This window comes from Brassica rapa, chromosome A02 (assembly GCF_000309985.2).
Source record: "Brassica rapa cultivar Chiifu-401-42 chromosome A02, CAAS_Brap_v3.01, whole genome shotgun sequence".
Classification (NCBI taxonomy): domain Eukaryota; kingdom Viridiplantae; phylum Streptophyta; class Magnoliopsida; order Brassicales; family Brassicaceae; genus Brassica; species Brassica rapa.
This window is the reverse complement of record NC_024796.2, coordinates 4,706,066-4,720,215: the sequence shown is the minus strand read 5'-3', so window position 1 is coordinate 4,720,215 and position 14,150 is coordinate 4,706,066. Positions and strand designations below refer to the sequence as shown.

General features: G+C 40.1%; 1 protein-coding gene across 1 annotated transcript; it reads right to left on the bottom strand.

Moving 5' to 3' along the window:
• Nucleotides 1-9,952: 9,952 nt before the first annotated feature.
• LOC103851454 (arogenate dehydratase 5, chloroplastic) lies at nt 9,953-11,862 on the bottom strand. Its single transcript, XM_009128306.3, has one exon. The coding sequence runs from the start codon at nt 11,483-11,485 to the stop codon at nt 10,187-10,189; it is 1,299 nt and encodes a 432-aa protein (XP_009126554.1). The 5' UTR covers nt 11,486-11,862; the 3' UTR covers nt 9,953-10,186.
• Nucleotides 11,863-14,150: the final 2,288 nt, after the last annotated feature.

Here is a 14,150-nt window from a genome sequence, read left to right as displayed (position 1 = left end):
AAATGCATGTCCCACAAAAACTTTAAAACAAATTTTCATGTCAAAACCAAAAATATTGTTCCTGTAAAAACCATGAAAATGCACTTTTCTGCCAAAACCGTGAAACACTTTTTTCCGTCAAAACTACATAATGTATTTCCCGCCAATACTGTAAAAAACATCTTTCCTGCCAAAATCGTAAAAACGTTTGTTCTCGTTTCTTTTCTCGCTAAAACCACAAAAAAAAATATTTTCTCGCGTAAATCAATATAATATATTTTCTGATAAAATCGAAAAATTATATTTCCCGCCAAAAATATATTGTAAAATAATTATATTTGAGATAATTAATAAAAAATAATATAGTTCAACCAAGATAAAATATGTATATAAATAATTTGTTTACTAAACCCATCTAGATGAAATATAGATGAACAAACAAACAAACATAAGTTCATTTAGATGATCCATCTAGCATCTTGATGGAGAAATGAACAGTCCCAAATATACATGAATCATTTGGATGAATCATCTAAATGGATCATTTGAATGGAGATGACAGATGGACAAACGAACAACACCTTACTCGACAACAAAGGTAATGGATTGAACCTGATGCGTTATCGTTTGCTCCCTTGATGATTAGTGTTGATGGTTCTGCTCGGTGTTGCTTCCATGCTAGAAAGGAGCTCTCTAGTCCTGATTGTAACTGTAAATGAATAGAAACATATGAACACTAATATGTAATTTTCATAAATATTGTTATGTTTGTGGTTAGATAATCCGTTGGTGAGATGAGATTATAGGATCCATCTATCCAAGCAATTAACTAACATTTGAAGTGAGGATAAGAAGCTAAAAAATACAAACCATAGATTTTCTGTCATTAGCCTTTATAATTCAAATTTACATCTCCCTCCACCCACAATTTTTTATAACCTTGGTGTGAATCCAAAGGTTTTCTAGGTCCAATGACTAATCACCAAGAGCCTCATAGAAATCCAGGTTTTGCTTGTCATTTAAAGCGTCTATGGGTAGGTAAGGAGAATCGAACCCACGGCGGAAGCTCCAGCTGAAACTCCTCCACTCACATATTACAACACTAATCTTCACCATATAGACTGTGGACGCAAAATCAGAAGATGCAAGGAAAGAAGATTGCAACAAACCCTTCATCCTCTAGTTTTTCAAAACCACAATTTCCATCCTCCACCTGATCACTACGTACCAACTTTTTTCTTTGAAACACCACTACGTACCAACTAAACCAATGAAATTAGCAAGATTTACAACATACCCATTCTCATTATCTACTTATGAATATCGCAATAAAATTCTCATTATCTACTTTGATTTACTAAAGTTAAAATGTATATTATATAAAACAAATATTCAGATTAAGCTTATCGCAAGTCATATAGTAGTGTTTTCTTATAACACATGAAATATATATTTAAATTAGTCATTACAATAAGTTTAATGTAGCTAGTAGATAAACAAAAGAAGCAGCAATAGTAAACAACCAATATTAGCTGTGGTTCGCTGCTAGGAGATGCCAAAAGGAGGTACACACCTTGGACTTGGGTTGTTATCTTGGTTGAATCTGTAAGAACAGATTTGTGGCTAGTTTATATGTTCTTATGAAAATATATATGTTTTTTGGTAAAAAAAAAGGTGTTTTCACATGTTTGTCGAAAACCCAAACATTGTAAATAGTCATTCCCAGCGTGAACCGAATCTGGTTTGTGGAAGTTATAGCCACAACCCTTTTATCAATGGACCAACTCGGCGTTGGTTGTTCTTATAAAAATATGTTTGTGCGCAAGTATTTAAGTGCATAAAGTAAATAACACATAGAAATTTGTTAACATGATTCGTTTTCTACATTTTTCAGGATCACGTGCAGATTTTATTCGTTAGAAAAGGCTATAACCTACGATTGCTATATGACATCCACTATTTTTATTTAGATTTGCAATGATTAAATCAACTATTCTTCATTGTATTTTCCGACGAGTATAGTTCTGTATAACAAAACTACCAACAGATCGCAACTGTCTGATAGGACGACGTCACAATCCACGTGCGGCCTCAATAAAACCGTTGACACGTGACTCTTCATGTCATGTCACGTTCTCTCACTGTTTAAACAAGTGCCAAAAATCCTAACACGTCCACAAGTAATTGGGCTTATCTTGAAACTCGGACAGCACAGAACTAGCAAATACTTCTTCACAATATTTTACTACTATATGATTCTAATATTGTATTTTATGTAGTAAGTGACTAAAAATCGGAAGATACCAAAAATGTGATTATGCGTTGTTTTTCTCTACCCAAAAAATCCTGACCAAGCTCCATGGAATCAGTCAGAGATCAAAACATGTCAAGAAATTTAAGTTTTGCCTTTTGTTGTCAATGCTCAGAGTTTTAGAATCTTGAATAAACTACCATTGGTCAATTAATAACAACGGTGAGCTACTAATATGAGTTTCTTTCATAAATTTTGTTATCTTTGTGGTTAGATAATTAGTTGGTGAGATTATAAGATTCATCTACCCAAGCAATAAAATTGTAATTTGAAGTAAGGATAAAAAGCTAAAAATACCAAACATAAATTTCATGCCATCATCCATTCATATATGATGATACAAATTTACCTCCCCACCCACATATTACAACGATAATGAACATTTTCAACAAAATAAAAGCTGTACCTTATACCGGAATCAAAATAAAAAACCGAAACCAAATGGTTAACCAAGATATAGACAAGTCGGCAAATCCCAAGTGCATGGCTCATTCACACTCACCAACTACCATAGTGTGATTGATCTCTCTTTCTCCTACCTACCTACCACCCCACTCCACTCCTGATTTTGACATTTGTCTTTTCTTTGTTGAACTTTCGCCATTTGTATTGATTAATCCTTCTGTAATAATATCAATCAACATGATAATGGGGGCATATTTTGATATTAATCATCTGTCTGCTATAACTCATAACGAAGGATATATACATGATCAATGTGCGATCCGCTTCTCCTAACGGCTTAGATCTAACTCGGTTTGTTGATTAACGAACTACTCGAAAGGAAACAAGAACTCGCACGAAGTGTTTACCCAGGTTCACCGCACCCTCTCAACGTGAGAAGGCCGCTATATCTCCTGGGGCTGATCTATGATCAGCAATCCACTACTCAGCTCTGATCTAGAGCTTGGATTACAATCGCAACCACCGATCCTTTCTCTCTCGATAACTCTCTGCACTAAGCTCTCATCAGTCACTAGAGCTTAGCTCAAGATAAGGTGTAGCTGTAACGGCTCATACGTTGCCGTTTTACAGTGCTCACCACACGTGACCAAAACACGTGATTCTACTTAACCAACACCGGTTAAGCTAAACTAATCAGGACCGGTGGTATACGATAATGCACATACATAAATACATGGACACTTAAACCTTCAAATCTCCTCCTTGTCCACGTATTGGTGCATATGACTTCTTCTCTTGATAGCTCTTAGTACTATCCTCTCCTGAAACTGTAAACTCCAGCTCCAAACCTCTTATCTTCTCATGTTAACTCTTCTTGTTAACTCCTCCTGAGAAACTTCACTCAGCTTCTTATCTTCCTGATAATCCCACCAGGCTTCAATAACTTAGCGAATGTTTAGCTTCAGTTTTCTGTAACTCTGAGAAACCGCAGGGCTTCTCTCATCTTCCCAACCGGTAGTACCTTTGTAAAGATGTCTGCCGGATTATACTGAGTCGCTATCTTTACCACGTCTATGATCTTCTCACTAACCAGCTCCCTGACGAAATTGTATTTCACATCTACATGCTTCGTCTTCTCGTGATGTACCGGATTCCTTGATAGTGCAATGGCGCTTTGAGAATCACAAAATATCTCAACTCGATCCTGCTCAAATCCTAATTCGTTGATGAACCCTCTGAGCCACATAGCTTCCTTTGAAGCTTCTCCCAAAGCAATCCACTCTGCCTCTGTAGTTGATAACGCAATTGACTTCTGTAGACTTGACCTCCAGCTCACCACGTTTCCTCCCACAGTAAACACCATCCCTGTTATAGATCTCCTTTTATCAAGATCTGCTCCATAGTCTGCATCACAATATCCTTTAACAATGAACTGGCTTTCTTTCCTGTATGACAGCTTCATCTTCGTTGATCCTCGAACATACCGTAAAACCCACTTGACAGCTTGCCAGTGAATCTTAATAGGGTTACTCATGAACCTGCAGACCATTCCAATCGCATAGGCTAGATCAGGTCTCGTGCCAACCATGGAATACATCAGAGAACCCACAGCACTCTGATATGGAACAGTCTTCATATAGTCACTCTGCTCTTTCAGCTCTTTCTCTGTTGCTGAGCTCAATCTGAAATGTGCTCCGAGAGGAGTTGATACACTCTTGCATTTCTCCATGTTGAAGTTTCCTAGAAACTTCATAGCATAATCTTCTTGAGATACTGTTAAGGTTCCTCTCTCTCTGTCTCGTGTTATTTCCATCCCAAGTATCTTTTTGGCATCACCGAGGTCCTTCATCTCAAACTCTGAGCCTAGAGTCTGTTTCAACTTCTCAACCTCAGTCTTACTTCTAGATGCTATGAGGATGTCATCCACGTACAAGAGCAGATAAATGTGCTCATTTACTTCGTACTCTTTGAAGTAAACGCAGATGTCGTATTCACTTCTGATGAAACCGTGACTCATGATAAACTCATCAAACCTTGTGTTCCATTGTCGAGGTGACTGACGTAGACCATATAGTGACCTCTTCAGTAGACACACTCTCTCCGGGTGATTCTTGTCTATATAGCCCTCAGGCTGATCCATGTAAATATCTTCATCCAAATATCCATGCAAAAACGCCGTCTTAACATCCATTTGTTGTAGCTCCATATCAAAATGAACCACCATGGATAGTATAAACCTGATGGATACATGCTTGGCGACTGGTGAAAAAATCTCTTGAAAGTCTACACCCTCCTTCTGTGCGTAGCCCTTCGCGACCAGTCTACCTTTAAACCTTGGATCTTCAACCCCTGCAATCCCGGCCTTTCTTTTAAACACCCACTTACATCCAATAGGTTTCTGACCCATTACTCTGTCTACAAGTATCCACGTCTTATTCTTCAGTAACGACTCCATTTCTTCATATGCGGCTTGTATCCACAGCTCACTGTCAGGATCTTCAAGAGCTTCTTGGTAACTCCCAGGTTCTGGTCGTCCTGCGTCTTCAATCATCAGGTATGCAAAACCAGCTATCTCATCATCACCCTCATACTGTTGATAGTCTTTGTACTTTGAAGGCTGTCTGACTTGACGTCTTCCTCTGTCTCTCGCTAACTGATAATCACTCAAATCTTGCTGGTTAACCGGAGTCACAGCCTCTGTTGTAGGTGACTGAGTCTCAGCACTACTGTCTTCACGTGATTGTGAAGATCCTTCCTGATCATCGGAGCCTATTACCTGTTTTCCTGCATTCTCAAAACTTAAAGTTTCATTAGTCATAAGCGTATTGAAAGGAACAGAGTTACCTGAGATTTCATTCTTGTTGATGTCTTTGTACATCAATTCTTCTCGAAAGATCAGATTTCTGCTGATAACGCATTTCTCCTCATCAAGTAGCCACACGCGAAAACCCTTTACGCCATCTGGATATCCAGTGAAAATACCCCTCTTTGATCTTGGATTCAGCTTTCCCTCATCCGAGTGTACGTATACGACACACCCGAAACGCCTTAGCCTGGAAAGATCTGGTAACGCTGACGTCCACATCTGTTCTGGAATCTTGAACTCTATAGCAGAAGAAGGTAGCCTGTTGATGACGTAGACCGATGTAGAAGCAGCTTCAGCCCAAAACTTCTGATCCAAACCACTCTCACTGAGCATACTCCTAACCTTGTTCATTATGCTCCTGTTGAGCCTTTCTGCAACCCCGTTTTGTTGAGGAGTATACGTGCAGGTTCTGTGACGTACAACTCCTTCCTCCTTACAGAACTGGTCGAATCTGAGATTGCAGTACTCCAACCCATTATCAGTTCTGAGCTTCTTAACCTTTCTTTCTGACTGTACTTCAACCATCTTTTTCCACTCAACGAATTTCTCAAAGGCTTCGTCTTTGGTTTTTATGAAGTAGATCCATACTTTTCTGGACCAGTCATCAGTAAATGTTATAAAGTACTGGCAGTTTCCTAAACTCTTGGGAACATTTGGAGAGCCCCATAGATCAGAATGCACGTAATCTAGCTTCTCCTTTGTAACGTGCTTTGCTGTACCGAAACTTACCCTATGTGCCTTGCCTATGACACAGTCTTCGCAGAAATCAAGATCAGTAATATTGGCTCTATCGATACATCCTTCTTTGGCTAGAACTTCTAGTCCCTTTTGACCAACGTGACCAAGCCTGCTATGCCAAAGCTTGGTCGTTGCGAGTCTGGTCGAATCTTCAGAGGATTCCTTCACTGCATTAGCCTCTGACTTCAAAGCTCCTCCTTGAAGAATATACAGCGTATCATTACCTCTTCTCTCTCCCTTCATGATAACCGCACAACCCTTTACTATCTTCACAAAACCGTCTGATCCTCTGAACTCGCATCCTTTCTTCTCAAGAGTCCCTAACGAAATCAGATTTCTTGCGATTCCTGGCATGTATCTGACTTCATGAAGTACAAAGGTTGTACCATCTGGGTTTTTGAACCTGACGGAGCCGATCCCAGTGACTTCTGTATAGCTATTATTAGCCATTCTGACCTTCCCTCCTGTTGCTTCCTTAAACTCAATCATGACATCTTTCCTTGAGGTCATGTGGAAAGAACATCCAGTATCTAAGACCCATTCTTCTGTTTCATCTTGTCTTTGAGACACGTTGACTTCTGAAGCAATTAGTCCTACAAGATCCTGAGCGTCGTCTCTTACCATTGAGGACTCTGGCGAGTTCTGAGTCCTCCCTTTATTCCGTTCCAACCACTTGTAGCATTGTTTCTTGAAGTGTCCCTCTTTCCCACAAATCCAGCAAACTTTCTTCTTTTCTGAAGACTTCGATCTTGATCTTGCATTTGCCTTGCCTTTGTTACTAGACCAGCTTCGTGATTCTGATCTCCCTCTGCCATAGTGACCTTCTGAGCTTGGTCGTGACGTTGATGAATCTTTCAGCTCCTTCTCCTTCGACTTAGCTGAACTTGTTACGTCTTCCACATTTATGACCTCTCTACTATATTTCAAAGTTTCCTTCAGCTGATCGTATTTCGCAGGCAGTGCGTTCAGTAGGAGGACTGCTTGCACTTCCTCTGGGACTTCAATACTGAGATGACTCAACTCACCAACGATCTTGAGAAAGTCATCTACATTCTCATCAATTGATCGTTGGTCCTGCATCTTGAATCCATAAAGCTTGAGCTGCGCGTGGACTCTGTTCGGCAGAGACTTGGGAAGGTATAGAGCCTCTAGTGTCGTCCATGTTTCCGCTGCTGTTGTGCATCGCTCGATCTTTCTCAAGACGTGGTCTCCGACGTTGAGAAAAATCATGTTCATAGCTTTCTCGCATCGCTCCAGCCTAGATTCCTCTGTTGCGATGTTCTTCTTCTTGACATCTGGATCATCTTCTTCTGATCCGTCTACCTTGACCTCAGAGGTTGAGGCCTTCTCGGCAAGAACATCCTTCAGACCTGATACGCTTAGGTATGCGTACATCCTTCTCTTCCAGAGAGAGAAGTCTCCATCTCCATCGAATCTTTCGATCTCGATCTTTGTCTTTGTCATCGCTTCGCTTCAAGAAACCTTAGATCTTCGAATCGCAACCTCCTCGAAACTCCAACTCAAGCTCTGATACCAATTTGTGCGATCCGCTTCTCCTAACGGCTTAGATCTAACTCGGTTTGTTGATTAACGAACTACTCGAAAGGAAACAAGAACTCGCACGAAGTGTTTACCCAGGTTCACCGCACCCTCTCAACGTGAGAAGGCCGCTATATCTCCTGGGGCTGATCTATGATCAGCAATCCACTACTCAGCTCTGATCTAGAGCTTGGATTACAATCGCAACCACCGATCCTTTCTCTCTCGATAACTCTCTGCACTAAGCTCTCATCAGTCACTAGAGCTTAGCTCAAGATAAGGTGTAGCTGTAACGGCTCATACGTTGCCGTTTTACAGTGCTCACCACACGTGACCAAAACACGTGATTCTACTTAACCAACACCGGTTAAGCTAAACTAATCAGGACCGGTGGTATACGATAATGCACATACATAAATACATGGACACTTAAACCTTCAATCAAGTTGGATTTGAAAGTATATATGACTGCGACATGGTAATTGAAGTTTACACATAGAGAACCATAACTAGCTCCAAGCCTAAAATTAATACTAAGAACAAATACAAAACACCATTCTAATGATCTGATCTGATCTGATCTATTACAAAAATAAAAGCATGATCCTTTTACGGTAAACAGTTCTCGGTCGGTATGTTGAGTTTCGCTTTCCCACCAAACCCTTTTACGTACGGTGAAATGACATAATTATCTTATATCATCGCCATCATATTGGTCCCACAAAAAATATTATTCAATTAACATATAATATGAATGTTTATGGGTATTATAACATGGGTGTTTATGGAGTATAATCGGCCGCCATGACATGATTCGCATCATCTATATAGCTATCATGGACCCATTAAATGTTCAACTCAGTTCGTGGTCGTCGTCTGACGTTAGCGGGGATGAAATCGTCCGGATAGCTTGGAATCACCAGGCAAATGCGATTCCAAAAGAAGTAGCAAATGGAATCGCAAGGAGAGCGGACGATTCTGTGTTGGAACCGTGATTTTCGTACGTTGGAGGCGATCGAACAAAAGTGCCTTAGTTACTTTTATTTGGGTTTTTATTTCTTGTTCTATTTGTTCGCCAAGAACAACCACAACCTCTTTTATATATATATATATATATATATATATATAATTTATAGAAATGAGTGTTAGAATACTAAATTATAAGAAGCTCATACATATAAAAAAGCAATCGAAGTTCATATTCTTACGTATATGTTTTAGTGATGACAAAAACTGAAGTATACAATATAGCCAGCTAACTGACATCTACCTGCAATATTAAATATAGCCAGCTAAGTAGTAATGATTTGTAAATAGTATAGATACATACCCTCAAAAATCTCAATTGTAATATCGACCTAATTAGTGACGTAGTGTTATATCATTCAAACAACATATTAACACTAAAATATATATATATATATATATATATACGCCCGACTTCTTGGCAACTCTAAGTGAAATTCCTGAAGATAGTTGAGAACTTTATTTTATAGTCAATGAAAATTCATGGAAATTTTTTTCTTACAATTTTTTTTTAACGGAAGTTGGTATAGTACACGACCAGATGGAGGGTATTCTTTGTTTCAAAGCAAGAAACATCAAAACCAATACTATGTTCACACGTAAATTAGTTTGACATTTGTAAAGTTTAACAACTTGTTTTTAAATCAATTTAATTTAGAATCCTGAAAGCCTCTCTCGTTTTCCTGGTTAGCGCGGGAGCTTTAAATCATAGGTTCAAAGACGATTGTTAATGATGATACTGCTAAGTCTTTTCTTAAAAATTCTGTTACGGAATTATTATGAAATTCATGTATTCATAATAATATGGTTAAATGTATTGGTAATAATATTTTTATTTTGGAAATATATAAATTAAATATTTTTTAATCTGTACTATAAATCTAAAACAACAAGTAAAATAAAACCGAGATAGTATATATTATAAACACTCAATGTTGCAGAGAAGAATACACGTCTCTGAAATTTAATTACTCTTTAATTATCTACAAATTTTCATATACATGAATATTCCCTTTGATTTACTACTCCTCTTTTTACTAAACAAATCATTAATCTGATTCATTTGATTCCACCTGATACCAAACATTAAAATCAATAGAAAATCATCGCATTTTAGTCGACATGATCGGCAGCAGCAACATACAAAATATTTTTGGTTTGGGGATGACGTATCATAAGAGAAATAAAATATATATTATCCTCCTACTTTCACATGCAAAACGAGTTCTACATTCTACTTTGGTTTCACGTATCTTATAATTCAACGAACATGATATTTTTGATCATATGTTATTATTATTATAATTTAGACAAATATACGGTCAGGCGTCTTCGCTAGGCGACGTGGACCATGGCGCCATATCCATTGGGTAACTTCCCAGCACCCTGAGGAATGACGTGTACTCCTGCACCTCCGATAGCGCGTTCTGCGCACGCGCTTCCGCCATCGACGCTTCGAAATCAACGTAGAACGTGTACTCGAACTGCTTCGCTGTTCCGACGCCTCCGTCCCCGACGACTCTCACGGGGCAGTTCTGGTGCGGCCGCGACTCGATCTTCGTCAGGCTGATGTTCCGGAACGCGAACGCGGAGAGCACTTTGAAGAGGACGCTGGTTCCTTCGCGCTCCTGAGCGGCGAAGACGATGCTCGTTTTGAAAGGACGATCCGTGCGGGGGATGATTGGATCACGCGCCAGCATCAGGAAGCGCGTGACGTTCCCCGCGTCGTCCTGGATCCCGTCGGCGAGGATCTGGAGCCCGTAGAGCTCCGCCGCTCTCGCGCTCGCCACAGCCGCCGTGTCGCGGAGGTTGTTCGCCGCGATGTACTCCGCCGCCGCGGCTGTGTCGTGAAACGCCTCGATCGCGGCTTTGGGAGTGAGTTTGTTGAGCGATCCTTCGGTCTGAGCCAAGGCCTGGGGGTGCGAGATCACGCGCCTGACGCAATCCGGACGAACTCCGGGGAGAGCGAGGAGGCAGTGGTGGACAGGGATCTGAACCTCTCCGACGATGTGGAGACGGTGACGGAGGAGGAGGTCGTAGTTTCTGTGGATCGAACCGCCGAGAGAGTTCTCAACGGGGAGGACGGCGCGATCGGCGATCCAGAGCTCCACCGCCTGAAACGCGACGTCGAATTGGTCACACGGAATGGCTTCAGACTTCGGGTAAGCTTTTCCGGCGGCGGCTTCGGAATACGCGCCGGGAACTCCTTGGTACGCCACGCGGAGGGTGGATCCGTGAGACGGCGCCGGAGAGAGATCTGTATTCGTTAACGGCTGAATCAATCCAGGCTTGCCGTTCTGAGTGTTGGACGGAACGAGGCTGAGATTAACGGAGTCGTTGCTGTGGCCGTTAACGGCAGCTACTTGATCGGCTAAGGAACCGGTGATGGAGCTGGAGTTCTCAGCGGAAGCCACTTTGCTTGCTAAGATGGCGCATGAGCTCTGCCAATCAGCTCGGCTCGAGCCGACACCATTAGGGAAGCTAAACGACTCAGACTTGTAGCTGCAACGAACAGACGCGCGGTTTCTGTTTACGTGAGAGTAACGCGCAATTTTAGCCGTTAGATTCGTTTGAATCATGGGTTTGAGATCACAGGAGAAGGTAGGTGAAACAGCTTGCATGATTCTGAGTCGAATTTTGTGGTAAGACGGAAATTAAAAAATATTAAGATGACTGCGTATTTGAAATACAGTACAAAGCTAAGCTTGGAGTTCTATTGTTGATAAGAGAACCTTGCAAGCTGAGAGATAATGGTGGAGGAGGAAGATATTTATATACTGAGAGAGAGAGAAGTAGTAGATGGATTTTCCAAGAGAAAGTCTTTGAGGGTAATTCCGTCAGATCATTCACCTACCACATTCATTTGATTTTCCTCGCCAATATTTTTGTTTTTATTCTTTTTATATTATACTATAGTTTTATGAGACAATTAGAAGATGTGTAAATATGTCTTTGATTTTTTGTTACGAAAAATGGTTAATACCCGGTACGTGTTAACCAATGGAGGCTCCAAAGTCCAAATATTCGTTGCTGCTAAGCAGGAGTAAAGATCATTCATAACAAAATAATGCGATTTAGAATATGGATAAACGTACATATGTGTCAGTTTTACGATTGTGTTTCATTTCAAATGCTAATGTTCTTTCGAGATTTTCTTATGTTTTCAAGTTTCTTTTTATAGTTATGATTTTTTTTATCCTTAACAAAAGTAACTATGAGAATATATTATGAAGGGTCGTGTATTAGTATCAAGCAAGTGAACAAACATGTGGTGGTGTGATCTAGTGGTTTAAAAGATTTTCTTTCGTTCAAGTCTTGAAGAGAACAATCGAGTTTGGTCATATATGTATCCCCAAATAATTTTGTCTTTCTCTATTTGGTCATTGTAAACGATTAGGTACTATATGATCAGAAAAAAACGATTAGGTACTAAAAGTTATGTGTGTGTATGGTGTATGAGTTCTTTCTTTTTAGAATAACAATAGTACGAGGAAGCATTTAGCATAATTAGTTATGTTGCTATTCTATACCAAACAAACTATAAATGTTTTTATTAATAATATTACATGATATTTAAAATGATTAGAAGGATACTAATCCAAGAAGAAAAAAAGAAAAACGTAGATTTTGGGATTTTTGGCGCACACAGTTATATGGTTTTGACATTCTAGAATGAGTGGAAAAAAATGCACAATGACACTTCGCTGTCGATAAACTCTAGCCACTGTCTGGATCTGCCACCGTTCTCCAACAAATCTTTGAGATTTTTCAAGTTTAGATACTTTATTATAACTGTAAGACTTTTTCCTCTTTATTTTTCAGATCTCTTAGAAACACAAAGAATTATAAGAACAACTTTTCTTATTAGCTTTAGAAACTACTCAAAACTAAAGCTCTCAATATGTTTCACTTAGATCATATGGAACACCTCTCCATTAGACCTATATTTATATGAAAGACAATTCCCTTTAACATGTGGGATATGGAAAACACAAACTTAACCTAAATAGAAACTTCCTTTTCCTATTTCTAAGTTTCCTTATTGTGTTTATCTTAACATATTAAACATCTAATAATATGTTAAGTTTCCACAAGCTTGGAATTATCCAACATTCACCCCCTTAATTCCAACTTGAATTAGGGAGATCAATTTCTTGAACTCCGATTAAGCTCCTCATTTGCTTGAACTCAATCATCAAGTAATCATCCTCCACCACACCATGGTGTGCGAATCCACCCATTGAATTCACATCTTTCTCAAGGTTAGACCGGATGCTCTCCTTGCTTCCGTACCGCTTCTTCTTAGAATCGGCCCAGTTCTTGTAGAACCTTCTCATGACCTCTTCACTTAAGTTGCGATGAGTCTTGTGGCTGAAGCTCACTGCGATGATAACTCTGGTCACATCCGCCATCTTGCGTACATGAGCTCTGGGAAGGATGTCGGCCTTCTGCTCAACACCCAACTGATTTATCTCTGGTTCATCTTCAGCCTTTGAGAACCTTGACTCCATTGGTATGTGCATTGTGTCACACGCTTCCACCTTTGTGTCACACACTCCTCCGTGAGTCGTGTTGCACACTCCTACGTGAGTCGTGTTACACACTTCCATCTTTGTGTCACACAGGATTCCTTGAGCATACCTCTCTTGCTTTATTCTGATTCCGTCTGCTCCTTGAATCACCTCTATGCCAAGGTAGTACGTTAGCTTACCTAGATCTGACATCTCGAACTTCTTAGACATCTCCTCCTTGAATTGCCTAATCACCTTAAGTGAAGTTCCTGTCACAAATAGATCATCAACGTAGATGGCTATGATCAAGACGTCTCCTCCTTGAGTCTTGCAGTACACTGATGGTTCCTTCGTGCACTTCTCAAATCTCATCTCCTTGAGAACCTGATCGAGTTTTACACTCCATGCTCTGGGTGCCTGGCGTAACACATGCAACGTCTTGTGTAACACACAAACTCGATCATCTTCTCCTTTCTTCTCAGAACCAGTCGGTCTATCTTCAAGCTCCCATATCTTGTTTCTTGTGATAGACTCCAACTCGTCTTCCATAGCTTCAACCCAATCTTCTTCACAAGATAGGTTGAACTCATCTGAGGCAATCTCTCCTCCTCTATCGGTGCATCCTAGATTGAGCACATCTGAGGCAACCTCTCCTCCTCTATCGGTGCAACCTAGATTGAACATAGCTGAGGCAACCTCTCCTCCTCTATCGGTGTGAGATCTTTTGAACCGATAGAATGCCTCACGATTATCTGCTGGTGTTGGTGGTGTGATA

Excerpts from the sequence above, each read along its gene's own strand:
- LOC103851454 (XM_009128306.3), bottom strand. The coding sequence starts at position 11,485 with ATGCAAGCTGTTTCACCTACCTTCTCCTGTGATCTCAAACCCATGATT.